The sequence below is a fragment of the Orycteropus afer genome, unplaced genomic scaffold, assembly GCF_000298275.1.
Source record: "Orycteropus afer afer isolate SDZICR_OR568_19922 unplaced genomic scaffold, OryAfe1.0 scaffold00609, whole genome shotgun sequence".
NCBI classification, from domain to species: domain Eukaryota; kingdom Metazoa; phylum Chordata; class Mammalia; order Tubulidentata; family Orycteropodidae; genus Orycteropus; species Orycteropus afer.
Genome location: NW_006922196.1, coordinates 351,434 through 379,284, shown reverse-complemented (window position 1 = coordinate 379,284; position 27,851 = coordinate 351,434). Strand labels below are relative to the sequence as shown.

Sequence of the window (27,851 nt, the reverse complement as noted above, 5' to 3'; positions counted from 1 at the left end):
AGGACCTTGACTCTGCACATTGACATGGACAATCCTGGTGCCACAAACGTTCTTGCTGGAAGCCACAGACTTTGCAGAGGACAAGCACAAGGGATACCCATGAGTATCCTGGGGGACCTAGACAGGGAGCTCGTACTCCTTCTCTTGAGGTGGACTGATCCATTGTTTTTTCAGTGATCATATTTCCTACCTATTCCAGAATATTAAAAAAAAAAAAAAAAAATCTCTCATATCCACAGTGAGTTCTGCAGTTTTATTGGGCATGTGTCACCTTGAACTAATGTACGTGACACAAATTTGAATACAATTACAGGTACTACTCATGTAAATTACAGACACTATCTGAAAACCCCACACTAGTTGCCATCTGGTCAATTCTGACTCATGCCATCCCCATGTATACAGAATAGAACTGTGCTCCATAGGGTTTTCAAGGCTACGACTTTCCAGAAGCAGATCCAGGCCTTTCTTTTGCGGCATCTCTGGATGGGTTTGACCTCCAACCTTTCAGTTGGTAGTTGAGTGCTTACGTATTTGCACAACCCACATATCTTCAAAACCAGGATCATCAAAAGCAGGACTCCCCTGACACTTTAGTTTAGTGTGTTACGTGGGTGGAGGCAGACACCAAATAATGATGCCACTTTCATATGTGGCTTGTCACTCTATAAGCAAATCTCTATCATAGTGTAAAGAAAATAGGTTATTCTAGCACAGGTGGCAGCCTGGGTCCAACTTGGTGCCCTCAGGGTTATAGAGCTACTATGCAAACAAATTACACTCTTGGACTGTGTGGGAGTCAGAGGAGTATGGCAAGGGACTTTGACAGGCTTCTTATCACCTTTTCTTCTAGGCCTCCCCTTCTCAGCCCTCGATTTGGGGAGTCCCCTCCCTACTTCCTCTCTGGATCCTCTTTCACATCATGACCCACACTTTAACTCATTTCAGTGGAAAACAGAAATTCATTGTTGCCATTTGTTCCATAATCATAAGCACCCACTTCAAGCCACCAGTCATTTTGGAGTTTCCTTGTCTCTAGCCCGTCAGTTGGCCTTGAGGGGTTGAGGTCTAAGAGGATGAGGCCATCTCTCTGGGACATGTGATTTTTCTGATAAACCCAGTCTCAGATGACCCAGTGCAGCCCCTCCCTAGTCAGGCAAACGTACCTGTGTTAGAGGATGTAGGTTGCAATTTATTTTATTTTTGTGAAAACACTCAATGTGCTAGTTATGCAGAAACAGCCAGCCCAGCACCCTCTGAGACGGCCACTTGGGCCTTGGCCCCTCATGTTCTGACATCAGGGCAGCTGCTTCCCAGCAGCATCCAGGAGAGCTGTCTGATGGGAATACCTGTGTATATGCTGTCAAACAAGGAGCCACCAGCATGCAGGGTCATGGGGCCCCCTGAGCTGGGCTTGAGGCTTCTACATGCACAAAGCCACCCCGGAACTCCTCTGGGAGCTAAAGGCCTGGCCAGAAGTTCAGGTGAAGGACCAGGAGAATGAACTCCCACATTGCCCAGCTGCCCTGCAGCCCCGGCAGCCAAACCAGCTCCCACCTTCCCTCTGCTCTATGGCCTTTGCCTGTCTTCACCCCCATCCTCAGCCTCCAACCTCCTTTAGCTAACATGCTGGGCTGGGCTTCTGTGGTTGGAGACTGGGAGGGAGCAAGCAGGGTGCCTTCAAGCCCAGGTGCCTGAACCTTCCTCCAGCCCAGGACTGGCAGGAGTTGCTAAGGTATGGGGTGCAGTGGTGTGGCCAATGTGACACCTGCATAGCTTTACTAATATTACTGGTCAGTACCTCCTAGAGGTTACAACACCAGCAGAAAAACAGAACTCAAACCTTTTGACCAAAACTATAACTTTTCTGCCAGTGACGTATTAGAGATGACTACTCTGAGATGAACTTACTCAAACTATTAAGAGGAAAATGTACTCTCTAATTGTTCTCCAGTGAGGGCTTCTGAAATCCTGAAAAGCCAAGTCCCTTTGCAGGTGAGTGTGCCCCTTCACGCCCACAAGTGAAGTATTGATAGCCCTGGAGCCCAAGTCTTGGGACCAGGGCATTTTCAGAGTCTCAGGGCCAGGAACCAGGCTCTTCTTGCTTTGAGGTTGTCCACACATAGGCATGGGCTCCACACAGCCATGTTCCTTTCCGAGACCCTGGGGGCTGAATCTGCAGTTCTCAGGCCTTGACTCAGTCCCTGGGGATGAGGGTGGGGGGCTTGAGCATCAGTATTTTTATCCTATGGCAAGGGTGGCAGCTCTTAGTGCCCTCCTGTCTCCTCTCTGCAGTCAGAGCTTTTTTTTTTTTTTTTTGCTGCTTAGGCTCATGCCCCATGTAGGCTGTACTTCCCCAATGGCATAATGCAGATACCACTCATGTCCATGCCACCTCTAGTCCCTGTGGTTATTAGGTGCTCTGTTCCCCCAGCCCACCCATGCCCATTTTTATACTTTATATTTGCTCTCATAGCAACTGCTTTGCAGATTATCTAACTGTACCTGGTTTTATCCTGCTGGCCTTCTGCTCCTAGAAATAAGGCTATTGAGGGTGGTTGTGGGCACAGGTGAGGCAGTCAGACTGGGCCTTACTCAGCCCCTGCTCAGAGTCTGAGGGCTATGTGGGCACTAGGAGGGCCCTGGGCTCCAAGGTGCCAGGAAAGGTCCTGAGAAGGGGCAAGGGTGACAGTCACCAGAGAATGGCTGATGATCATCTGACCCTCCCAGCCCTGGCACCTCTAGCCAGTTCAAGGATGCCCTGGAACAGGAATCCCAGAAATAGCATCCACAGCCCACAGTCTGTGTTACCCATGGTCCAGGGCAAGCAGCTCTCAGTCTCTTATGTGCTATGCCCACCCAGGTGCCTGTTGTCATCTTCATCTGTAATGGCCTATCTGGTGCTACTCTGGAGACAACCCTCTCCCTCCATCATGGCCTTTGCCCTTCCACCTCTGCATCAAGGCCATCACAGGTCCAGACAGATGATACCCACTAGGATGCAGTAGCACAAGGACATACACCTGAAGAGGAGACATCTGCCAGGAGACTATCGTCTGATCCCTAGGCTCATTATCTGACCCTGACCTAGGGGCTGTGGGGTGCTGTGGTTGTAGGGCCCTGGACCTAAACTCTATGGTAAACAAGGTGGGGGGAGGTGTGCATCATTCATAAGGACATAGGTCTTCGTTCAGCCTGAAGACAACCATACAAATTAAATGCTTGTAATGAATCATGTAACAAAAAGCTCATTTCAAGTGGGGCTTTTTTTCCCTCACCTATACTGATCCACAGATGCTGCTAAAGCAGAATTTACAGGAAATTGTTTTCAAGCCACAAGAGACTGGTTTGTACAACTCACAGGTTGTATTAATTTAATGTACCTCAAAGTGTTTTAATAATCAGTGTTTTAATAAAAAGTATTTCTGGCTTTGGCGTCCCTGGGGGCTCATCAGGCAGCGACAGGGCTGGAAGCACAGTGGTTCTGCTGGCAGCAAGTGCCCACGAGCAATGGGCTCTGTAGGCTTGCAGTGGCATCCTGGCCACATCACCGTGTCTCCCAGCATCACTTTGGAGAGGGTTAGATCCTGGAACTACGAGGCCAGAGGGCAGGTGGCCAGGTGCACGTAGCTGCTACTTATGCTGATGGCCCACAGCTGCCTATCCAGGTGGGACAACTGAGGGCTGCTGGGGGTCACACAGACAATTCAACCAAACCAAGCTCACAGCCATCGATTCAATTCTGACTCACAGCCACCCCCATTGGGTTTCCAAGGTGGTAAATTCTTACAGAAGTAGAGTGCCCCATCTTCCTTCCACGGAGCTGGTATATTTGAACCACCAACCTTCTGGTTAGCAGTCAAATGCCTTAGGCACTGCACCACTACAGCTCCTTATAGATAGCTCAGTGCCCTTTGATTTAGACTTTTTAATGTGGATACTGTATGTAGAAGGAACCTCGCTTCCTCATCCCTTGCTGGCCATGGATTTCCTCTCTGGAAACTGTTCCCCTCCCTTGCCTTGGGCCTTGCAGGGACACAATGCTTGGCTTTCCTCATTGGAGGCCTCACCCCTCCAGTTTTTATTCACATGTTTCTTTTCATTAGCCATGGCTATGGACCATCCTGGGCTAGCATTTTTTGTTTCCTGGCAACATGAAGAACTTTATTGTTTTCCATTCTCCAGCATCATCAGAAAGGGAGAGCGAGCACCTGCAATTGTGCCCAGTACATGCTGCCCTTTGTCAGGTTTCTGACGCTGCATGCTGTTCCTTAGTTCTCAGGAAAAGGCAAAGACACCCAGACTGGAGTTTGCTTTGAAAGACTGTGTCTTATATGCCACCAAGAGCCAGCGCAGAGTGTATGTGTGTTTTTTAATTCACAGACTTTGGGAGGGAGATAAGAGCTCTCCTTGTTTGTTAGTCTGACTTTGTAATTAAAGTTTACACAGGCTGTGCAGGCTGTGTCAACAATTGTGGTTTGGGGGTACAGGTCATTTGTAGGAAGGTCAGACATAAAAGGTCTTACTTTCTCAGGGTCCTGAAGCTCAAAAGCTGGGACATGCCCCCAAGCCTCTGACCAAAGACCCATTTACCCCCTTGCCTCCCCATGCCAGAAGGCACCAATGCGATTGGCCATGGAGAAAGGCAGCTTATGTACCTACACTCATACATACACACACACTCACACCCACGTACTCACACCCTCATATACACTTTCACACATTACTTACACTCATACATATTTTCACACATTCATTCACACTCATTGGCATAGTCACTATACCCATTCACGGACAAATTTCACTCTGGAGCTGCAAGGTTCCTTCTCACTCTCACTCTATTAGAGCCATTTCATCTTTCCAGGACAGGTGGATGGAGAACCCATGGCCCACCTGGTGAACCTGCCACCACTGCTAATACTTCTAGCTGTTCCAGGGTGATGTCAGCCTGACACCTGTGATGGTAGCAGTGCCCCTCCGACCTCATGGGGAAGCTCATGGAGTAGCTACTGCCAAAACGCATCCTTGCAGAGCATCATGCAAAGGTGTGGGGTTAGAGGCACGGAGGGCACCACCCTCAGTGAACAAACCAGCCACACGGACAGCTTGTCATCAGGACTTCAGGTTTATTAGCGATATTAGTGAAGTCTTCTTAAAGTCAGCTGCATGCAACACACAGGTTACTCCTTGGATACAGTAATCCTACAGCTTTAGTTACTGCATGGTAAGGCTTCTTAAGTCACAGTGTATTCTTCACGGCCTGGGCCAAAGAAAGAGACTCCAGACAAAATGACATTGGTTAACACTGACCTCTAATGAATTTAACTAGACTATGTGTTACTTGAGCTAAACACACGCTAATACTGCTGATGGTGACAGTGCCTTGCCCACCCAGTCACCAACATGTATCACTTGCTGCCCCAGGGAACAGAAGCCATTGGTGGTGTTCTCTGTGGGAGTTATTTTTTGTGGGGTGGCATGTGTGTAGATGTGCATGTGCAAGTAGAGATTCTATATTGAGAACAGACACTGGGCTGCTCTCCATGTCCCTGGGAGGGAAAATGAGCTGTCCCTACTCTGTGGCAAGTTCTGTGGGTGGGGACTTGGCTAGGGACAGAGAGTGCCCAGTTAACTTCACAGAGACTATAGGTAGGGATAGGAGTAGTGGTTTTGGTCATGGGTCATCTTAAAACCTTTCAGTCTAAAGAACAGTTTGTCAAAATTAAAGTCAAAAACAGTAATATTATCTAAATAAATATGGAGTTTTAATGTTGTGGCCAACATTCTTTATTTAACTCAGATACGCCTCCTTTCTTGGTAAATAATGACAACCAGTCACATGTTCCCAAACTTTAATTACAAGTCACCTGGGGGCTGCACTGTCTGTGCTCTTGGGAAGCAACAGCAGGGTCTGCCTATCTGGGAGCATCAGAGACCTCTGGAGGACCACTGAGGAGCAGGAGGGTCAGTCATGGCCTCCCCAGCAGCCCCTTGTCTGTCAGATACCCATGTCCACTATAGCTTCAAGAGGGAAAGACACACACTCTACACCACACATAGTACACACAATACCTTCCTCATCAGTCACTGTGAGGAACGGTTCAGAATGTGGCAAAATAGTTGAATGTTTTACAAAGGTTTTGCTTCTGTGACTCCCTTTGATAGAGACATACCCCTTTTCTGGAGAAAAAAAAAAATGGTGGGTGGGGACATGCCCACCAGGGAAGCCTGAGTCCTTGGAGGCTGTGTGTCAGGGACACTGGACATCCTGGCCTCCAGCTGTGGACAAGTGCCCAGTGCCTCTGGGCCCGGCCATGAAGCTCCTTCAGTGAGGTGCAGCCTAGATGTAGAGTGGGGTCTCCTGGCCTGTGAGGAGCCGGAACATGGCGGCAGGCATCGTCTTCATGTGGATCTGTTGGGGTGGAGCACAGGCTGAGCATAGGGGTACCCTGTGGGCCCTTTCCTCCCATGGCCAGCCTAATATGAAAAATCCCCACGTTTTTCAGAGTGAGAATGAGTGGCTCACACATATGCAGTCAGTGACACCACTTGGCTCAGCTGAGTTCAGTTTCCTGGGCACCCCAGACCTTTCCCAGTATCTGGGTGGCACTACTGCTCTGGAAGGGGACAGAACATTGACCCGAGATGCCTCAACTAGCCCTGTCACATCCCCTAACTCCTCAATCAGCCCAAAGGAAAAAAGTGCCAGTCTACATCAAAATTCCTGGAGGGAAGAAAAGAGGGAGGGACAGCAGCCCAAGGGGGAGGCATTTTTGGGTCCTACCCTCTTCAATTCTCCCCCAAGTCTTAGCTGCTCTCCCCAGGATTACTAGGGTCCATCCATCCATTTCCCAACTGGGCTTTTCCATCCATAGCCAACGCCTCCCTGACCCCCTGCCCAAGATTTCTTAAAATTCACATATACCCACTGCTTTCCCACCTAAAACTGCCAAGGCTTTCCAGCTCCTTGCTGAGGCCCCCAGACCAGCCCTGCCTGGAGATCTAGGTCATTTTTCACTTGCTCATAAAGACTTCTGCAGGCAGCCCCAAGCCTGCACAAAGGGAAATGAATCACGGAGCCCTCCCACAGGACAAAATGAGCCTCACTGACCCAGCCCAAGTCAACAGCCCCTCCTCTGCCTTGGTCCTACCATTGTCCAGTCTTCCATGGACAATAATGAGCTTCTTTCTGGAGTGGACAGCCCAATCCAGGGCCCCTAACCCCTCAGGTGGGCCTTCAACTGGACAGGTCTGGCTAACCAGGGCATAGCTGTCCCATCTGCTCTGCCTTGGACAAATAGGTCTCAGGCCAATCTGACTAGCTCAGACAGGGAGTGACATCAAATATGTCAAACAGATGCAGGTGCTTTTTTTGTATTTGTATTGTCTCACAGTGTGCCTCCCCCACCTTATACACTGGCCCAGGATTGCTATGATCAGTTAATTTCAGATGTCAGCTCTTCTATCACCCCACAATGGTTTTTTCCATAAGAAGACTCTTTCCCTGTGATTCCTCAATCTGAAATCCAACCTCCAAGACTCATCAAAACTTCAGGTCTTGTTTATCAGTGACTAATTTTCTAAATGTCTTTAGAGATGATGGAAAATGCAAGCAGACACTTTAATCTCCAACCATCACATCTGAGATGTTGGAGGAGGCCCTGCTAAAAGGGCTGCAACATTTCTCCCCTACTTTCCCACTATTTTCAGACTTCTTTAAGTATCAATTCATTTCAGGCCAGAACAGTGGGAAACATTTCCCTTTGCTCCCAGCTGACTACTGGATTGATTTCTTCAACTGTGTGTGGCTGATCCTCTGGTGGGGTTGGCCATTTCCAGTCCACTTAGGAAAATTGGGTTTTCCTTTCTTAGAAGCCATTTGTAAAAGGAGGCTAATGATGCCTACCCTCATCCTTCTTCCTCCTGAAAGGCAGCCACGACCACAACAACCCAGGAGTAAGTGTGTCTTCTCCCCAGCTCTGGTAACTTCACAAAACAAGGAACAGTCTTCCAGGGCCTCTGAAATCATGATCTGAAGGGACTCTCAGGAAACAATACCCATCCACCCACCAGGGGCCAAGCCAGATTGTTGCCCACCCCACAGGGCACAGAGCCAGAATCTACTCCCCCTTTCCCATTGACCACCATGAGAAGTGCTCACAGACACAAGTTTGGGCTGGCCACTGCTTTCTACAACCCTCAAAATTACCCTAAACTCCCCACCCAGCACCCACGCTCTTTTCACAATGGCCCCCTCCCAACCTACCTTCAGCCTCACCCTCTGTGCTGTCTCCAACGTATCTCTCAGGGAGAACCACAACCCACTTGCTTTATCTACTTCCTTCACAACCCTCTACACACATCCACTCACACATATACACACATTACACACTTGCACTCACACACAGACACTCACATATACACACTCATACATCCATTCATACACACACACACACACACAAACACACACACATCTCTTACACTGAGGTATCCTTCCCACATGCTGTGGCCTCACCCACTGGCATCTTGCTTTTCACCTTGAGTTACTTGTGAGCTCCTTAAGGAACACTGTGCCCCTGCCCTCTGTACCCTCATCCATCCTCATGCTAGCACTGGACTGATGCAGAAAGAGCTAGAATGGAAGTAAAGTTAAAAGCTAGCAAAGTAGGAAAGGGTCAAGCAGCCACAGAGGGGTCCACATTGTGGGTGGGAAAAAGCAGGCAAGAGGACAGTGGGGAATCCACTTCCATTGTGCCAGGGCCTCATGCGCAGGTCAGTACTATAGAGGGCTGCAGCACCAAGCTGAGCATGCATGACCCAGTTCCTGAAACATTATGGAAGGAGCTCCATCTGGCTGCCTTTACCCTCCTGTCTGCTGAGAGGTTCGGCTGTACAGTTACACAAACAGAAAGGGAGGGACCAACACAGCCTGCACTTCTGCTCACCCTGTCATGGGCACTCTCTGTTGGGGCCATGACCTGGCTGACCCTCTCCACTGCTGTCCAGTGTCCCACTGGAAGAGGTTGGCTGGCTGGCAGAGGTCACACTGAGCCAGCAAACAGAGACATGCTCCCTGGTCCCCTAAGAAGGGCAGACTTTCTCCAAGTGGGACGGATGGTTTTCTTGAGCACATCATAAACCCCTCATATGGGCAAAGATGGCCCTGGGCCCACACTCTGGTCCCAGGAAGATGGTGGGAAGGACTGGTGTAACTTACCTCTCCGACAGAGTTGGACAGGGCTTGGACTATCTTCTCATGGGCTGTGGCCACGACACTCTGTCCATTGATCTCGATGATGCGGTGGCCAACGCGGACGCCACCTCGCTCTGCGATGCCCCCTCTCATAAGGCTGCAAATCTAACCAGACACATGACAGGTTATCACACATGTATCTGCCCTACCCAGTAGGCATTCATCCATAACCCCAAAGATGAGAGAAAGAAAATTAACCACGCAGCAGAAAAAGTCATTTCATGACCAAAAAAAAAAAAAAAAAGTCAAGGACATGGCATGTGGGAGAACCTTCCAAGCCCTCAGAAATCCGTAATCACAGTGCAATTGGCCTCTCAGCCCCTGGGAGCCTTGCTTCCCCCATTGTCACGAAGTGTGGAGTGTTGGTAATGCAACAGTTAAAGCACTCAAGAGGGTGTGTGTTCAGGAGTACATGTTCTGAAAGATTATCTGGGGGCTGCACTCTGTTCCTCTTTAAAGCAAAGACAATGCCTGTTCCTCCTTCACAAGGGATGAGGGGTGAGGTGATGATTTAATGAGCTAACAAATGGAAAGAGTTGGAGAAAATGATGATTAAGCACCTGTGTTTGATTCCACTCACTTGTGAGATTCACAAAATATCAAAGCATTAGACAAGGTATGCATCACTGTCGACAACAAGAACTGCCAGCTTACAGAGAGCAGGTAGGGTATGGCTTGGGGGGGGGAAGGGGGGGATGTCACATACTGACAGCCTTCTGCAGGGCTCCCTGGAAACAGCACTGGGCCTTGCAGAACCTACAAAGGAGTGGGAAAGAAAACACTGCAGTGGGGCTTAACCCAGGTAGGCTGGTGGAAAGAATGTGTAAGGAAGACTTAGACCTCTAAGAATTCCCCTCTGTGCAGCCAGCCATGCACCCATACTGGCAGGAGACAGAAAGTTTCATGTCTAGAGAAATGGCAGGAGAGGCTCTAGGTTGAGGACTCCTTACCACTACAGAAGGAAGCTGTGGGATGCTGGGTGAAAATGGAGGGGAGTAGATGAAGTGAATGTTTACATTCTGAATTGTGAGAAGCCTCAGTGACTTTTCTCTAAGCCAGCAACCTGAACAGTGGCAGTCAGGCTATTATTACCACCATGCCCCCAGACAGGTGCAGAGAACACCCTTTGAAGGAGCTAACTTTCCCAAGACAAGAAATGGGTCGGTTTCCATCTGATTGGCTACAGCAAAATCAAATAGTTGACAAGTTTCTTCCATGCACACAGGGCTTTCAATTAGTGCTGTCCTTTGAAAAAGAATGGATGGTCATACCATATGACCCAAAAATCTCAATTCTAGGTATATACCCAGAAAGAGTGAAAGCAGAAATGCAAACTGAAACCTGCATACCAATGTTCACTACAGCATTTTAACAACAGTCAAAAGGTGGAAACAACTGAAATATCCATCAACAGATGAATAGATAAATAAAATGTGGTAAATACATACAAAGAAACACTACTCAACGTTAAAAATAAATGATGTTTTGATGGATGCCACAACATGGATAAACCTTGAAAACATCATGCTGAGTGAAGTAAGTCTGTTGCAAAAGGACAAATACTTTATGCTCACGCTATATGAAATACGCAAAGATATAGAAATCAAAGATTATTAGTGGTTATAATAATATAATAAGCAAGGAAGGGAAAGAAGGAGTGTTTGCTTAGGGGACATTGAGTTTAATATTAATGGTGGTAGAATAATTTGGAAAAGAATAGCATGAATGGTTGTACAACTTGGAGGATGTAATCAATGTCACTGAATTGTACATGTAGAAACTGCTGAACTGGCATATGTTTTGGAGTGTGCATTCTCACCACAATAATAATAAAACAAAGAACGGCTAGTCAAGGATCACCAAATATTTTGAGCAAAGCTAGCAAGAAAGATAGAGATCAAAGCAAGCAACTAAGCAGACAGAAAAGAGATCACAGAAGAATCTAAAACAAGAAGTAGATGCAACCTTCAAAACTACAATGAACAGCCTTAGAAGAAAAGCAGAAACACTGTATTTGTAAAACAACAACATAATCTTCCAAGAATAAGAAAGAGTTCATGTGACAATGGTTAAAGAAAAATTCAAGAGAGGATGGGAAATTCTCAAAGAAATAATAAAAGAAAATCACTCTGATTTGAAAGTCATAAATTTCCAGATTGAAAGCACTCAATTCAATGAGACTCACTTCAAAGCACATCTCCATGAAATTTCAGGTCCCTGGGGACAAAGGGAAGATCCTTAATGCTTCCAGGGAGCACAAATTAACTACATACAATTGACCAAGAACCAAAAGGCATTGCTCTCTTAACAACAGACCTAGAAGCCAGAAGATAATGCATACAACCTTAAAAGTCCTCACTGAAAATGCTTTCCTGTCTTAGTTATCTAGTGGTATTAAAGCCACCCACTCTAGAATGCAGCAGGAAAATGGAGGATGTCAGTAGGTAAATCTCCAATGAGAAAAATGCAAGCAATAGTTATTCAATAAGGGATTGTAAAGGTACACTGGTGAGTTTAAAGATAAATTAATGATAGATGCACAGAAGAAGAACTGATGCATTTGCATTATGGTGTTAGTGAAAAATACTGAATATACCATGGACTGCCAGAAAAAGGAACAAATTTGTCTTGGAAAAAGTAGCCAGAATGTTCCTTAGAAGTGAGGCTGGCTTGACCTGGCTTGACAAAGTGTCTCATGTACTTTGGACATGTTATCAGGAGGGATCGGTCCCTGGAAAAGGACATCATGCTTGCTATAGTAGAGGGTAAGCAAAAAAGAGGAAGACTCTCAATGAGATGAACTGACACAGTGGCTGCAACAATGGGCCCAAGCATAGCAAAAATAGTGAGGATGGTGCAGAACCAGGCAGCATTTCACTCTATTATACAGGGGTTGCTATGAGTTGGCACTAATTCGACGGCACCTAAAACAACAGCACAGCAAACTAAGCAAGCAAAAGAAAAGAGACAATTATTGATTCCCGGAAAAATAGTTGTTCCCAAGTTTGTCTCCCCTTCTTTCCTGGTAATAAACAGAATGTATTCTGAGATGTGGCTGTCAGCTCAGCCTTGTTTTCCCACCCTCCTTGCAGTTAGGTGTGGCCATGCAACCAAGCTTTCAGCAATGAGATATGAACCCAAGTGATGTATGCAACCTCCTGCACCCCAGCCTGAGAAGAATGGCCCTGGGCCTCTGCCCTTTTCAGTTTTGACTGGATGGAACAGCAGCATGAACAATCTTGGATGTTCTATCCCAAGGATGGCCCAGCTGCGTCTATGGGTGGACAGATGTGTAAATAATCTGGTACTCTACCTTTGGACTGCTCCATGAGAAATATATGTCTATCTTGTTAGAGGCGTTCCACCTATGGGCCTTCTTGTTACAGCAGCTACCACTACCCTAATGAACACAGTAAGTGAATCACATATGAACAAATCCTTATAGAAACCCAGAAATGTAAATGCTGAATACTGACGCAATGCTGAATTGTGAGAGAATGGTTTGGGAGAGATTGGTAGGGAGCTGAAATATGTGTACATGAGATGTGTCAGCTAACCGGCACCTTCCATAGCAGGAAAACATGATGTCTGCAATTGAAAAACAGAGAGATGGTAGTGTAAGGGTTTGATTTAGAAGATGGAAGAAGTACAAGATTCTGCTAGGGGTTGGAAGTATCACCTCTGGAGGGAGGAACAGGAAGGAGGCAAGAGCAGACATTGCTGGATTCCACTGAAAGCACTATAGTATTGCTGGAATTTTTAAAACCACTTCCAAGAATCACTTTGTTAAAAATAACAATTTAATTTAAAAGGAATTTAATTTTGTTTCTAGCCCTTGATAAGCAGTTAAGTGGCAGTAGCAACTGTTCTGAGGAATAGACAGGAAGTCCCTTGGCCCTTATCTGCTCACTTTCCTGTGACAGGGAGAGCACCTGTCTCACCTAGGAAAGCCAAACCAAACCCACTGCCACTGAGTCAATTCTGACTCACAGCAACCTGTAGGACAGAGTAGAACTGTCCCAATCTCTCTAGAAGCAAACTTTCACATTTTTCTCCCAGACTAGCTAGTGGGTTTGAACCATCAAACTTTTGGTGGGCATCCAAGTGATTTAACCACTGTACCACCAGGGCTCCTTTGCCTGGAAAAGTCATCTCTAAATAATACCTTCAAGTGAGGAGCAAGCAGTAGCAGATGTACTGCCCCCCACCTAGTCACAGACATCTGAAATTGAGAGAAAAGCACAGAGCTATGCATTCTCAAAAGAAAAATCATTCCAACCCCCAGGTTTGGCTGCAGATGCCTTCTCTGGGAGATCTCTCATCCCTGTCCCTGTTCTGCCATGCCCTCCTCAGTCTCATGCACACCTTGGTTCTCATGAAAGTCCTGACAGTGGCCACCCACAATTCCATTCTGACAAACCATAGCTGAGGTTTCTTCTGCCAGGGCTGTGTTCCTGTATGTTACCATCCCTTCCTTTTGAATTCTTGCCCTGGACACTGAGCATGACCAAGCAGTCAGTTGTTCATGAGTTTAGTCCTCTCCCCAACAGAGCTGGGGTCATAACCCCTGTTCAAAGACTCATGCAAAATCACAAGGTAGCTACATTTTTCAGGGAGATCCTTGGCCCTGATGTGTCTATGGATCACCTTGCTGGAGCCTTTACTCCTGAAGGGACAGGCCCTGTTTGTGCACCTGGCATGTTTCACGTGCCCAGGCAGAGCCAGGCCCATGGCCTGGAGGCAATGTGGGAGCTGGGTGCAGGCAGCCAAGGGAAGGGACAGGCCTCAGGGTCCCAGCCCTGACTCTGCCCCTCAGAGTAGACTGATCCCACCCCTCTCTGGGCTCTGCTCTCTCCTCTGTCTGATAAGGCCTCACTCACCTGAGCTCTCCCAGGGGTTTGGAGAAAGATGACAGAGGTCAAACTAGTTTGACAAACCTTAGAGTGTCCTGTGTAAGGTCTATTTACAACCAAGTGGCAGAGTTAGCCCACCATGAGGGCCACACAAGAAAGCCAGCCAGGAAGGAAATGCTGGGCTGTAGTCAGAGGCTTGGCCTGCACCACTCAGCACCCACCAAACTTCGGGCCTCCTAATCCCCCCAGGGACTTAGGGTCCATGCATGGCAAGAGGTTGCTCAGAAGTAGACAGGGAGCACTTGCTCTGCTTCCACTCCTACCCACTTTCCCCATCGAGATTTTTGCTACTCTTATCAGAGAGCAAGCTTAGAGATAATTAAATGGGATTTCTGTGGCCCAGAGGTATGCAAGCAAATTCTAGTGTTTGTGTTTGTGTGTGTGTGTATGTGTGTGTGGGGGAGCTGTCAAGCCAGGTCAAGAAGAAGAGATACTTATCGGTACCCTCAGAAGTCAAGGGTCAGTCTGCCTGTAGAAAACAAGGCAAAGAGCCATCTCGGAGACCAAAGCTTTCTTTTTGGAGACTCTGGGACAATCCCCTCACCCTCAACCCAGAGGCCTAAAAGAGGTGCCTGCCTGTGTTGACATGTGAGCTGCAGTCAGAAGCCATACTGCCAAATGGCCTCTCCCAGCCAGATGCCCTGCTATGGCCTGATCTACAGATGCAGCTGGAAGACTCTGCTTCATGGGGCCAGCTGGCTGGAGAGACAGAAATGCTCCACCCTGCCTTTCCTGCTCTCCTTCTCAGGGCCTGAGCAAGGCTTACAGGTCCACTGACTGCAGACGGGCCCTGACACCCACCATAAGACCCTGCCTGCCACTTGTTTGCTGAGTTTTGTCTGTCACAGACGCACAGACCTTTCCCAACTCCCAGTGTGTTTTTGGATGCAGCATGGGGCCCATGGCCGCTCCTCCTCACATCCAGAGCCCTTCTCTTGCTGCTCTGACAGAGGCTATGGGGCCTAGGGTTGGGGTGCAAGCTCAGCAGGTGTAGGAGAGAGGGCCGGGCCCTATGGCCACCTTTATCCAGAAAGGGGTATGCTCATCTGCCAAAGAACGTTCTAGTGAGCTGATGCCCAAACATCTCACACAAGTACTGAGGATTAACTTCTCCAAAGAAATTAAAGGTATTTTGTTTCAAATGTAATTGGCTCTTTGAAGATCCTGAAGAAAGCACTTCAGAATGGTCTCCCTCACTTTGCTGCTTGACCAGATGTTAGGAGGAGGCCTGGTTTGCCCCTGACTGAAGCTAGGACATTTCTTGATTACTTCCTGGTGGCAGCTTCCTTCCTAGTCTTTGTGGAGAGACAACAAAGTAGGAGAAGGAAAGGGAGAGGTAGAAAAAGGCAGATTTTGTACTGTAAGAGGTGCTGCTGGGAGAGTGAACTCAGGACCCTGGCAAGCAGATCTAGCTGGAAGCTGGGCCAGGCTGGCAGAAAGCATGGAAAAGGAGGAGTCAGGGTCATGGCCTGGTGGATGTCAAGAGCATGTTTCCCAGAAGAAAGCTGGGGCTTCCAAACTGGAGACCTGCTGACTTCTTGACAGGTATAATGGCCACAGAGGGGAGAGATCTGTTTACAAAGAACCTTAACTGGGTCCATTCTCCAAGGCCTTTCTGCAAACTAACGTGAGTACTCTACGTATTCTGATGCTGAAAGTGGAACATTCTTGTACAAAACTAATGTGAATGTTGACCAACTCCTCCAGGGGCCTCAGGGAACCACAGTTATGTGGTATCTGTTTTCAGCAGGTGCAGAGCTCCTATAGTGTTAGTTAAAGGGGGACTGGCTGGCTGGCAAGGGTGTTAATGACTGGGAGGATGAGGAAGGCCACTTGGTTCCTGACATCCCCTCAGCCTCTGCACTGGTCAAATGCCATAAAATTCATGTGCTTATTCTCCCACTCATGCCATGAAAGAGCCTATGATGGCAGGCAGTGGGTGTGGTCTCTGAGTTGGCCTGCCTCCAATGAACCCAGCTCTGCCTCTCATCAACTATGATGCTTCTAGGAAGTCACTTAAAGGCTCTGTTCCTCAGTTTTTCACCCAGAAAATGGTGACATTGGCCTAGAAGTGGGACAGGTAGGGGGGCTGCTACAAGGATGCCCTGTATGTGTGGGAAGAGCATGCCCATGGGACAGCTTTTGTTACCTAATTCCTAGAACTGATCCCCAGACAGACAGACAGACGATAGGCCTGGGATTGGGCACTTGGGAAGATGAAACTAGACAGAGGGGAGAACCAGACATCCAAGAGAGGCTCTGGGCTAAATGAAAAGCAGTGAGAAGAGGCAAACTCCACAAAAGATCCAGTGTCTCAGTTAAATTGGAGCCTCTTATTCTGGAGAAAGCATAGACCACTCAGAGACCCAAGATGAGGCTACTTCCCACGTAGAGGTAAGGAAGTATAGGGCACACCCAAACACACACACACACATAGAAGCACTCATGTAAACATGCACATACACACATTTAAGGATGCACACACATGCATGCATATACTACATACATGCACATATTCATATACATTCACATACACATGCACACACATACACATATACACATTCCCACATGAACAGGAACATATATACCACACGCTCTCATGTACACACATATGTATACACACACCTGTACAGGGAACTCATCCTTTCAACTTCACAGATGACAGTGCCCAGATTTATTTATTTTTCCCCAAAGTGTTACAACATATTTCATCTAACTGCTTACTCTGAAACTAAAGTCCGCCCCCTACTGCAGAAATTGTTTATACATTAAGTGGGTAGAAAGCATGTTGGGTCTGTGAATTGTTGATAAATGCCAGCACCTAGCCAATGTCCTGCCCTGCTGAACCCATGGTCCCTTCATGGTCAGGTATGTGCAGGCTGCACCCCAGGCGGAAGCCAGAAGCTACCTCCCAACAAGCTCCCAGCACATAGTCACTCTGTGGCTGTCCCTTCCTGACTGGATCCAGGACTTCAGGAACAGCAAGGCTGGGAGGGAACTCAAGAGAGCTTCACTAGCCCTGGGAACAGGGAGGTCTGGAGGACGTGACCCCCAGGAAGAGCCCACCAGTCCAGGCCAGTCAAGGCAGCATGGACTGTAGTTGGTGACCAAGCCAGGGCCTCTGTGAAGCAGGTGGGAAGAAGCTGAGACCCAGGACCGCAGAGTTACTGGTTCCAACTTGACCATACTGTGGGTGGCAGGGGATTGCTCTTCTGTCCCCAAGGAAAACTCTTGGACAGGAGTAGCCAGAACCTTTGGCCTCCTGAATGTTCTCCAAACTCACTCTCCTGATGAGGTCCCACTGATTGGTGAAGCCCAAGGTTCTTCTGAGGCCGAGGCAGATGACTGCACAAGTTGGGTGGTGGGCACTGCATTCTGCAGCTGGTAGAACTACCAGGTGTGGGTAACAGCTGTGTGGGAGCCCACATCTGAGTGCCAGAGATGTGATCTGGACAGGTAGATCCTGTGCATAGATGCCCATCCTCTACACTCAGACTGTGCATGGGTGTGGCACTGGGGTGGGGACAGAAGGAACAGGCCAGCCTGTATCAGTTACTCAAGGTTGTGGCCACAGGGCCAGGTATAGATACATGATTGATGTGTGCAGTCATCAGACCCTATTTTCAGGGTCATGGGGAGACAGACCATGACAAGGATGTACCCACAGATTAATTCACTTCACCTATAAAACCTCTCTGGCACTCTTAGGTGGGCTGTGCAGATTTTAGCAGAAAGTTGCTTGGAGCCACCACACACCCACCTCATGGCTGCCAACCTCCTCATGAAGTCCTACATACATGCTCTGGACCCATAAGCAAGTGTGAGCCCACTTCACAGATGGGGCAGTGGAGGTCAGATGGCTGAACAGCTTGTTAGTAGGCAAGGCTGAGGTCTGTGGCCTCTTCCGTAGATGAACTGCTCCTTGTCCACAGTGGTGAGCCCAGGCCTCTTTGCTCAGGACTTAGAACCAAGCACCAGTGGTGGATGTACCAAGAAGCTGCTGACATCTCACCAAAGAGTCCATCTGTTGGCATCCACAACCTGGGAGGGACCCTGGCAATTTGGTCTTTAGAACTCTGTATTATTTCCTTCCATGGAATCTGATTTCTGCTTCCCTGAGCCCAGCACTCCCCAAACCTTCTGAGAAGCCCTCTGCTCCTCACTGTCCTCAGCCTTCTGGCCCCTCACCCCTTGATCCTGACAATAGGAGCTTCTACTCCTCCCTGGCCTGCCAAAATAACTCTCTTCCTTGGCTCTTTAATACTCGGGGCTTGCTTGGTCAATAGGGGAATTCCTGGCTCCCTCTCCTGCTCTCCACCTGTGGGCATGCCCATCCCCTGCAGCCTTTGTAGGAGGAAAGACCAGGGAAACAGGACTCACATTGCCAAACACAGTCGAAGAGAAGGTGGAAATTATGAGCTGAATTCTGGCTGAGGGACCAGTTACAGATTTTTGACCAGACTTACTCAAGCCCAGTATCACTACCTCCTTGAAGACCTCCCACTTCCTCAGTGCCTAGCCCAGAACCTGGCAAAGGGCAGGTACTTCATGGTGATCTGCTGAACAAGAAGTGGGTAAGTGAATGGATGAGTAAATTAAAGAACAAATGCCTGGGTATGTGCTTGTTGTACACACTGAGTCTGGTGCTGCTATTGGCTGTATATTTCCTTACTGCAGTAGTAGAGAGCCAACCTCCCAAGCCCTGCAAAGCAGGCACTTACTAAGATCAACTACCAAAGGGGCAATGGTGCCTTAAGCAGGGCATGAGGTCCACACTCTGGCTCTCCCTGTCTGCCTGAGCCAGTGCCCAGGCCTGCCCCAGAACCACTACAAGCCCATGCCATGTGTGGCTTGCCCTGTCAGTCAGGGGCAGTTCTGGGGGCAGTGGCACTGAAGACTTGCCACACCCAACTCCCCATACCCAAGCCTTATGCTGTGGAAGCAACTAAGAAGGATAGGGAGGACTTACAATTCCGTTCTGCACACTGAAGCCCAGCTGGTACTTGAGGTCTGGCCTCTTGATGAGGACTGTGGTGACTGGAGGGCAGCTGACAATGTTGAGCTTCACCTGTGTCTGATTCTTCAGGCCCTGCAGAGTGTGGGGACATGAGTCACAGAGTCACACAGCAGCCTTACATACCTCCTGGCACTGACCAAGTACGAGGCTGAACCTGGGACCACCAGGCTAGCCTCAGACCTGCCCTGCCACCTGGGCTGCGAAAGCATGGGTGAGGGAGTCTCCACTCTGGGCCTCAGCATCTCCTCTGTACCAGGGGCGAAAGTACTGCCCTGACCCTCACCCCAGGCTGCTTTGTATCAAGAGGTAGTGGACACATGACTCCCTCCCTGTGCTTCAGGCCCTCTGACATGGGTGAATACAAGCTGCACCCCCATCAGGAGCCAGGCTGAGTGCTGCCTCATAGAATTCAGGCTGAGGCACTACAATCACCTATAGGTGTTCACACACAAATATAGAACATCCTATTTGGAAGAACTCTGGGCCACTCTTCTCAAAGCAGAATATCTTGCAGTGACAGAGCTGTTGCTATACCGACAGGAGAGAAGGGGTCAGGACATGATGATATATGGTCAGTGAAAACCATGAGCAGGAGGAAGGGGCTCCCGGGTAGTGTGGGATTCTGGTGCCACACTGAGACAGAATCAGCCTGGAGCCAATTGTAGCCTCAGGCCCCTGAGAAGATGTGATTGTCAGTGAGCATGCCAGGCTGCAGTTCTGGGGGCTAAGTGGGTAGTGGGGTGATGGGAATCAAGCCTCACACATCTACAGTTCTAGCTGTACCCCTCCAGCCAGGCACAAGCCTAGATGCTGCTTGGAGATGCCTAGAAATTAAAGTGACCCCACAGGCACATGAAGAGTGGCACCATCCACTGCTGCAGGAAAGTGCCCTGGGTGCAGCACCTCCTGCTGGATGGAAGCCTCTCCCTGTGTCCATCAGACAGACATTACTGGCTAGCTCCAACAGACAGCTTCAGAGGTGCCCTTCATTTGCAAGGCTGCACCAGGGAGGAGGGAGGTGCTTCCTCTAGAACTAAGGCCATGACTATGCGGAGGGAATCAGCCCTTGAGGGCTGGGGCAAGATTACAGACAGAGAGGCCCACCGACAGGCAGAGCCTGCTATCTGAGGATCCTGAAAGATAGTGAAAGTGCTGCTTTCAGGGCTGGCAGCTGGGCCAGCCTGAGGCCTTATGCTTGTCCCCTGGACCCTGGGCTTTCATTGAATGGATAAGCAAGTATGAAGGCCCTGACCTCACCTGGCTGTGTCCCTCTGCTGATTCCACCAGGAACAGGAAGCTCACCTCCTCCTAAGGCTGTGGACTCACAGGTCAGTCAGAGCAGCCTTTTAGGAAAAAGCCTGTCTTCCAGCAACATGTTCCAGTGTAAGCAGGCCAACCTGCCCAGTTTGTCCAGGACTGAGGGGCTGCCCAGGAAGTGTAACTTCCAGCACTAAAATGGGAACATCCCAGCCAACTGGGATAGTCATTCACCCCACAACCATGGGAACTTGTCCCTTCCCTGGGACACCATGACTCAGCACTGAGCTAGATGAAACCAAGGCCTCCTTTCCCCATACCCATGCAGCTGGGTCCCTCTAATGATAGCTGTATGTATAGTCAGTGACCAGTCCCTGAGTCTCTTTGGGGATGACACTGCAGTGAGGATGTAAGGGGGTGGGTCCCCACTACCTACCTTGATGATGCCCTGGCAGGTGGCGAGGGGCAGCCCTACCAGGCTGGTGCCATTGATGGACATGATCTGGTCCCCGATGCTCAGCTTCCCTGAGCGGGCAGCTGGGCCGCCATTCATCATGTTTGCCAAGATCACCGTGGGCAGGATAGAGCCCCAACCTGACTCCACAACCACCACACCCAGGATCTCACCCTTATGCTTCTCCAGCAGCAGCTGCAAGGGGTCAACATGTAAAAGTGCTGTGAGAAGCAGAAGCCTCTGCCAGCACCCTCAAAAGGATGTGCCCAAACCTGGGCCCCACGATCCCTGCCCTGCCCTCAGAGCTAAGGTGGCTCACCTGGGTCAGGAGGAGGGTCTTAGGGCCCAGATGCCCACTCCTCCCTCATGCTGCCCTGAATACTAATCCCTCTGCTCCTGCCTGAACCTTCACCCCCACAGTGTTGACTTCCCAGCCCCAAGTGGCTCCAGTTTCCTGGCCCCTGCTCCTTCCTCCATGTCCTTAACCACATACTACAGAGCCCAGAGGGGTGCTCTCCAACCCCAGTGTCCATCCTCCACTCTACCACTCACCCTTAAATCAGCACCCTTAAGCCCTAGCCTTTGCACTTGTGTAGAAAAGCCCTCTATTCTTCTCTCTGCCTCAAGGGTCACTCCCTCAGAAGGCTGCCTATAACACATTCAGCAAAAACCAGGGCCATTCTTTCCACAAGCAGGTCATTAACTCTCTCATTCAGTCATTAATCAGTTAGCATCTTTCATTCATTTGACAAGCAGACAGAATTCAGGATCATTCATTCATCTTACAACAGTCACAATTGTTCATTCATTCATTCAACAAGCAGTCAGGGTGACTCATTCATTAATTCCACATTCAGTCAAGGTATTCATTTATTCATTTCACAAGCAGTCAGGGTCATTCTTTCTTTAGTTCATTTAACAAGCAGAATCATTTATTCATGCATTCATTCATTCAACCAGCAGTCTGTGCCATCCATTTACCTACTCATTCAACAAGCAGTCAGGGTATAAGTTATCCCTGGGGTATTTGCTTTGGAAAGCAGAACATTCCAAAGACCCTTGAGCAGAACCTCTTGAACTTGTTCAAATGCCCTCTGCTGGTAGCTTCAACACAGAACATCCAAGTCCCCTGTTACAAAGATGCCACCTACAGCTTTTCAGAGGAGCTCTGGTAGCATAGTGCCTAAGGCACTTGACTGCTAACCAGAAGGCTGGTGGTTCAAACCCACCAGCCACTCCTTGGAAGGAAGGTTGGGCACTCTACGTCCATAGTGATACTGCCTCGGAAACCCAAGGAGTGGCCGCTGTGAGTCGGGTCTGGCTCGATGGCACATAACAACAACGGCAACACAGCTTTTTACGTATCGGAAGCCCAAGGATGGGTCGCTATGTGTCGGATCTAACTCGACAGCAGTGAGCTTGTTTTCTTTTATAGCTTTTCAGAGATCTTTCCTGGGCCAGTGGTGACAATAGCAACATTAAAAGGCATATTTTCAAAGTCATTAAATGGGTTGTAATCATCTCTTTTGTTACACCGTCAACTCATTGCACACCCAAGTGCTCCACTGTGAAGGCAGCAGCCTTCACAGGTGTACACTTTGGGCAGCACTCCAGTCCACTGTGATGGCAGTGACCTTGTGAGGCCATGAAGGCTGCTCTCTGTCCCCTTGGTGGGCTGGAAGGGAAGTGCTGAGCAGTGCCCCACCGCTCCTAAGTAAGGCCATCGGACTGAAACTCTGGAAGGCCCAGCTGGGAGAGTGGGTCAAGTGGAAAGCAGCTCACCTCCTTGCAGTTCTCTGAGTTTGAGAAGTGGATGAGGTCGTCGTTGTACATCTCCTGGGTGTTGATTATGTCACTGTACTCTTTCTGGCTCAGGTCTTCAGGGTTGATGCCATTGGCACGCAGGAACTCCTGGTAGGCCACGCTGAAGGCCTGCCCAATGGACTGGGCGATAAGCTGGGCCTGCAGGGAGCAACATGGAAGCACAAACCCCACACTACCCCCAAGAGAAGGAGAGGCCACAGCAGGGTGGCTGCAAAGTGTTCACAGCATCCCAGGGTGCTTAGGAAAGAAACTGCAGACCCTAGGACAAGGAAAGCTGTCACCTGTGGGGCGAGCCTTTCTGCTGCCTAGTATCAGGCAGGCCCTGGTCCTGACTGCCTTGACCTGATCTGCTTTATGTCCTGGCATCCCAGGATAAAGCACCCTTTCAAATAAAGTCTGGGGAAATTATGAATTATTTGTTATATATCCTATTCTTGTAACTGTATTTGGTAACAGTATTTCCTTGCCACCTGTCTTATTCCAAAAATAGAACTTGAGGTATATTCTCTGGGGAGTGTCTCAAACACTGCCAGTTGTCTAATACTTATTTCTCTGTAGCAACAAAACCCAAGGTCACCCAGGAGAGGCTATGTGTGCCCTCATCTGCTCTTGCAGGGTGTGTGGCTGTCTTGGAAACTTCCTTAAACGGCTAGTGCTCTTGACTTTTTGCCTTTCCCCCTCTTCCCTCCTATTTTCCTAAGTGTGGGAGTCAGGAACCATCTGCAGTTCCACAGGGGCTTTGAGGATGAAACCACACGGTTAGGGTGCAAAGTAGAAAGAGATGAGCCTGGTTCTCTGTTAAAGACTGCCACCTCCACACTGCTTCTATGGAAGACTAGAACTGGTGTGTCACTTATGCTGCTTTTATTTATTTTGGGTCTACGGTAATGTGCAGCCAAAGCTAAGCTCACTGGCAGCATGGTGATCTTCACCTGGTCCCTGTACTCTGCTGCCTTGTTAAACCCCAGCCGTGCCCTCACTGTGTGCCTGTGGTCAGTGACTTAGCCTCATGGGACCTCTATTTCTTCCACTATAATACAACTGAGATTAATCTAATCTCATTTGAAATGATAACACTTTGAGCTTTGCCAGCAGGTAGGGAGCACTCAGTGATTGATCACCAGCAATTTATATTTTTCTCTAGACACAGAAGTCCAGCTCCAGCACTACAAGGGCTTCTACACAGCTGGAGGTCTGGGGTTTGGTGCCCTCTCTCACCCTCCTCCTTCTGCTCTGGGGGAGGAATCATACTGTGCTTTGGGGAATGATCAGACAGATGCTTCTATGAGAGCTGAAAAACGTTTCTGCCACAACCCAGCCCTTTGCCAAATTACAGTAGTTCTTGGGCCACATTTTCTTGGGCCCAGTCTTCTTCCCACAGACAGGGCCTATGGAAAGCTTCCTGGGTGGGCAAGCCCATGGAGCACTGGAAGGAGGCATGGGGTGGAGCCTGTACTGTCTTTTGTTGCTGGTTTGATTATTTCAGGTACCTGAACTAACTCACAAATGTGCAAAGATTTGGGTGACCCCGTATAAAATGGATTATAGAAAAAGTCTGGCACTTAGAGATGGGGTCACAACACATCTGTTGCCCAGTAAGAGGTCATATGGAGGAACCTATGCTGCTCTGGTAGCATAGTGGCTAAGGCACTTGACTGCTAACCAGAAGGCTGGCGGTTCAAACCCACCAGCCACTCCTCGGAAGGAAGGCTGGGCATTCCTACTTCTGTAGTGATACTGCCTCGGAAACCCAAGGAGGGGTCGCTATGAGTCGGGGCCGACTCGATGGCAAACAACAACAACAACAACATGCTGCTTGTGGTCAACTTGGCTGCTTTCTCTTGCTTCTGTCATGACTTTTTCCAGCAGCTGCCCTAGGAGTTCCCTGTTTCTCCACAAAGCTCACTTATAACTAGCTCTGTGTACCCCAACCCTGTCAGAAGAACTACTCAGAGGTTGGAGGGCTGCTGCCTAGAGATGCCACTGAGAACATTGCAGTCCAGGAATGCAAACCCTGGGGAGAAAACTTTGAAAGGGACTGTCCCTGTGGCCTTAGACTCAAACACCAGGGCTCAGAGGCTAAGGGTATATCACATTCTAAAGAGAGCCACTGATCACTGGACCACACATGTCCCTCAGGACTCAGAAACAGATGGAGCTGGTGACTACAGGAGAGCCACATCTCAAGGCACACGTACCTAAGCAGGCAATGGGAGCCTTCCCACTTCCTCACAGTCCTCAGGGTTTTTGTGATGGAAAAGCTACCCAGACAAGTGCTCCCATCCCACCCTGAGAAATGGCTAGGGGCCAAAGAGAGACACAGCTGCCCCTCTCTGAGGGAGCACCCAGAGACAGAGTTCAGGATACAGTTGATACTGTCCCAAGAACACCACACACCTCATATGTTATAGATTGAATCCTGTCCCTCCAAAAGATAAGTTGAAGTCCTAACCAACAGCACCTGTGAATGTGACCTTGTCTGGAAATAGGGTCTTTGAAGATGTTATCAGTTACCATATGCAAAGCAGGAAGTAGAGTGGATCCTAATCCCATCTGACTGGCACAGGAGAAGAACATAAAGAGACAAGAAGACAGAGGAAGGGCACTATATAACACTGCACCTTCATGCCAAGGAACACCCGGAGTCACCAGAAGCTGGGGAAGATAAAAAAAAAAAAAATTCTTCCTCTAGAGCTTTGAGAGGAAGCATGGTCTTGCCAACACACACATTTGGACTTCCCAAATGAGTCCCCAGAGCTGTGAGAGAATAAATTTCCGTTCTTGTAAACTACTAAGTTCCACAGGTGGGAAAGGCTGCAGGAGCTGACCCTAGAGTTGGACCTTAGACAACTGGGCTAGTGGGTGCCACAGATGCCTTTCTACTCTTACACATGAAGATTACAGGCAGAATCATGAGTATTATCTGTCCTTCTTCCTTCCTCTCTCCTGCCCTCCTTTCCTCCCTCCCTCCCTCCTTCCTCTTTCCTTCCTTCTATCCTTTCATTCTGCTCTTCTTTCCTCTCTCTCTCTCTCCACTCCTTGCTATTTCAAAAGAAATTGTGCAAACTTCCCAGGGAGAAATAGGGTATAAGTTGGAATTGATTCAATGGCAAACAACAACAGTTGAGTGTTGGAGTCTCAAAGTGAAGGCCACGTCAATATGGCACTTGACCATCTTCAGCCCAGACAGCTTCCCTGCCAGCCCACCGCCAGCATTTGAGAAAGGATAATTCCTCCTTGTGCAGGACCATCACATTCAAGGAAGAATATCTGGCATCTCTACTTTCACCCACTAAGTAATACCTTCTAGTGATGGTGAAAATCACAAGTATCCCACAGACGTTTGCACATTTCCAAATACTCTGTAAACCATGAGAAGCCTCATCCCAAAGAAAGTGAGCTGGTGCAAGCTGTGCCCTGCCCACAAATGCAAAGCACCCTCTACCTTACCTTCTTAAGGAAAAATGGCACAAACATGCCAACACAGAAAGCAAAGAGGATAATCTCACTAGGTTGGCAATGTCCTCCAATCTAAATGCAAACCAAAAATCAGAGGTCACCAGTCATATGAGAAAAGCCAGCAGCAGGAAAGAGAAGGACCAAGATAAACAGAACAGCTGCTTTTAGAAGAAACAGTAATTCAGGGGACAGAAAAGAACTTCAAACAAACATACATACAAATTCTATTTGGTATCTTCAGAGAGCTTCACAAAAATATGGCATCCATAAAACAAGAGCAAGATGCTGTGGAAAAAGGAACAACAAGAACATGCAAAATAGTTTTTAGAAATAAAATATATCATTATTGACATAAAATTCAATATAAAGAATATTTTTCAAATCATGTAGCAAAATAAACAAGAACAACAAAACAGAGATGGAAAACTAGAGAAAAAAATATGTGAGCTTCAGATGAACTATCAGGAGACCCCAAATCTGCCAAAGTGGGGCATGGATTCATTAAAAAATTAATAGAAACATCTCAGAGCTTAGGAAAGAAATGAGACAACAGATTATACACACCCACCAAATGCTGAGGACAATTTTTAAAAGACTCATGCCCAAAGAACTGTTGTTATGAAATTTTAGAACATGAAGAATAAATAAAATCCTTAAATCCTCTAGACTGAAAACAAAAGTCACCTACAGAAGAATAAGAATAAGAATGGACTCAGACTTTTAACACCAGTGGATGCTACAAGACAGTGAGGCAACAGCTTTAATGTCTGAGATGGGGTGGGTAGTGTCAACCTAGATGTCAATACCCAGCAAAACTATCCATTTAAGAATAAAGGTAAAAGACACATTTCCAGACATATCTATTTAAATAGATCACCTTTCTCATACCCTAAGAAACTTGAAGACATCCTCCTGAGGAGGTAAGAAGATGTGGATTCAAAAAAAGAAGACAGGAAAACTAACCTGAAAGTCCAAAGAAAAGAAATAGCATCTCAGTTGTTTTTTGGACAGCTGACTTTCTAGCCCCATCTCACAACTAAGATGCTATTTCAGCACTAAGCACTGAAAAAAGTCAAGGATGCATCAGAGTATGGGCTTTCAGAGGTGGTGGGGGTGAAGGATAGTAAAAAGCAGGGAGAGGGTGCTGTAGGAGAGAGAATAGCCTGAGCAAGGACTTGGGTCTCATCAGTCCCCTGGAGCTTCACAGGGTCTGCTCACCCAGCAAGGCAGCCTTCCTTGGAAGGGGGCAGGGGGCAAGGAGGAGCCGGGTACCCAGAGCTACCCTGGGCAGCATTTTCCTTCTGGCCTTCCAGAAAGAAGAAGCACACAGATAATACCAGAAAAGTGCTGAAGTGAAGGAGAGTGGTGTTTGCTTCCTGAAGTGGCACAGCTCAGAGGTAGAGCCTGTTAGATCAGAGAGTTTGGGGCTCTTCCTGCCCTGCAGCACACAGAGCTCTCCCTGTGAGCTATAACCCAGCTGGGCTCATTCTGTTGTGACCTCATGGGCAGGCCACCAGCTCTGAGCAGGGCACAGACCCCACAGAACAAATCACTTCTTCCAACTGAGGTGAACCTTCATGGATGTCATTGATCACAGGCTCCTTCCTCAAACCTCAGCACTGTCACTGCAGATCCTGGGCATCCAAAGATCATTGAAGGGCCTCTTCTGCAGCC

General features: G+C 48.4%; 1 protein-coding gene across 1 annotated transcript in view; it reads right to left on the bottom strand.

The window, feature by feature from the left end:
- Positions 1-6,340: 6,340 nt before the first annotated feature.
- The window catches only part of APBA2 (amyloid beta precursor protein binding family A member 2), a 142,736-nt gene continuing 121,225 nt past the window's right edge, over positions 6,341-27,851 (bottom strand). The window contains exons 8-12 of the mRNA XM_007956327.2: positions 22,677-22,856; positions 20,877-21,089; positions 19,136-19,255; positions 9,218-9,358; positions 6,341-6,412 (exon numbers count right to left, since the gene is read on the bottom strand). Coding sequence (XP_007954518.1) covers positions 6,341-6,412; positions 9,218-9,358; positions 19,136-19,255; positions 20,877-21,089; positions 22,677-22,856 — 726 coding nt within the window. The remainder of the gene's footprint in view (positions 6,413-9,217; positions 9,359-19,135; positions 19,256-20,876; positions 21,090-22,676; positions 22,857-27,851) is intronic.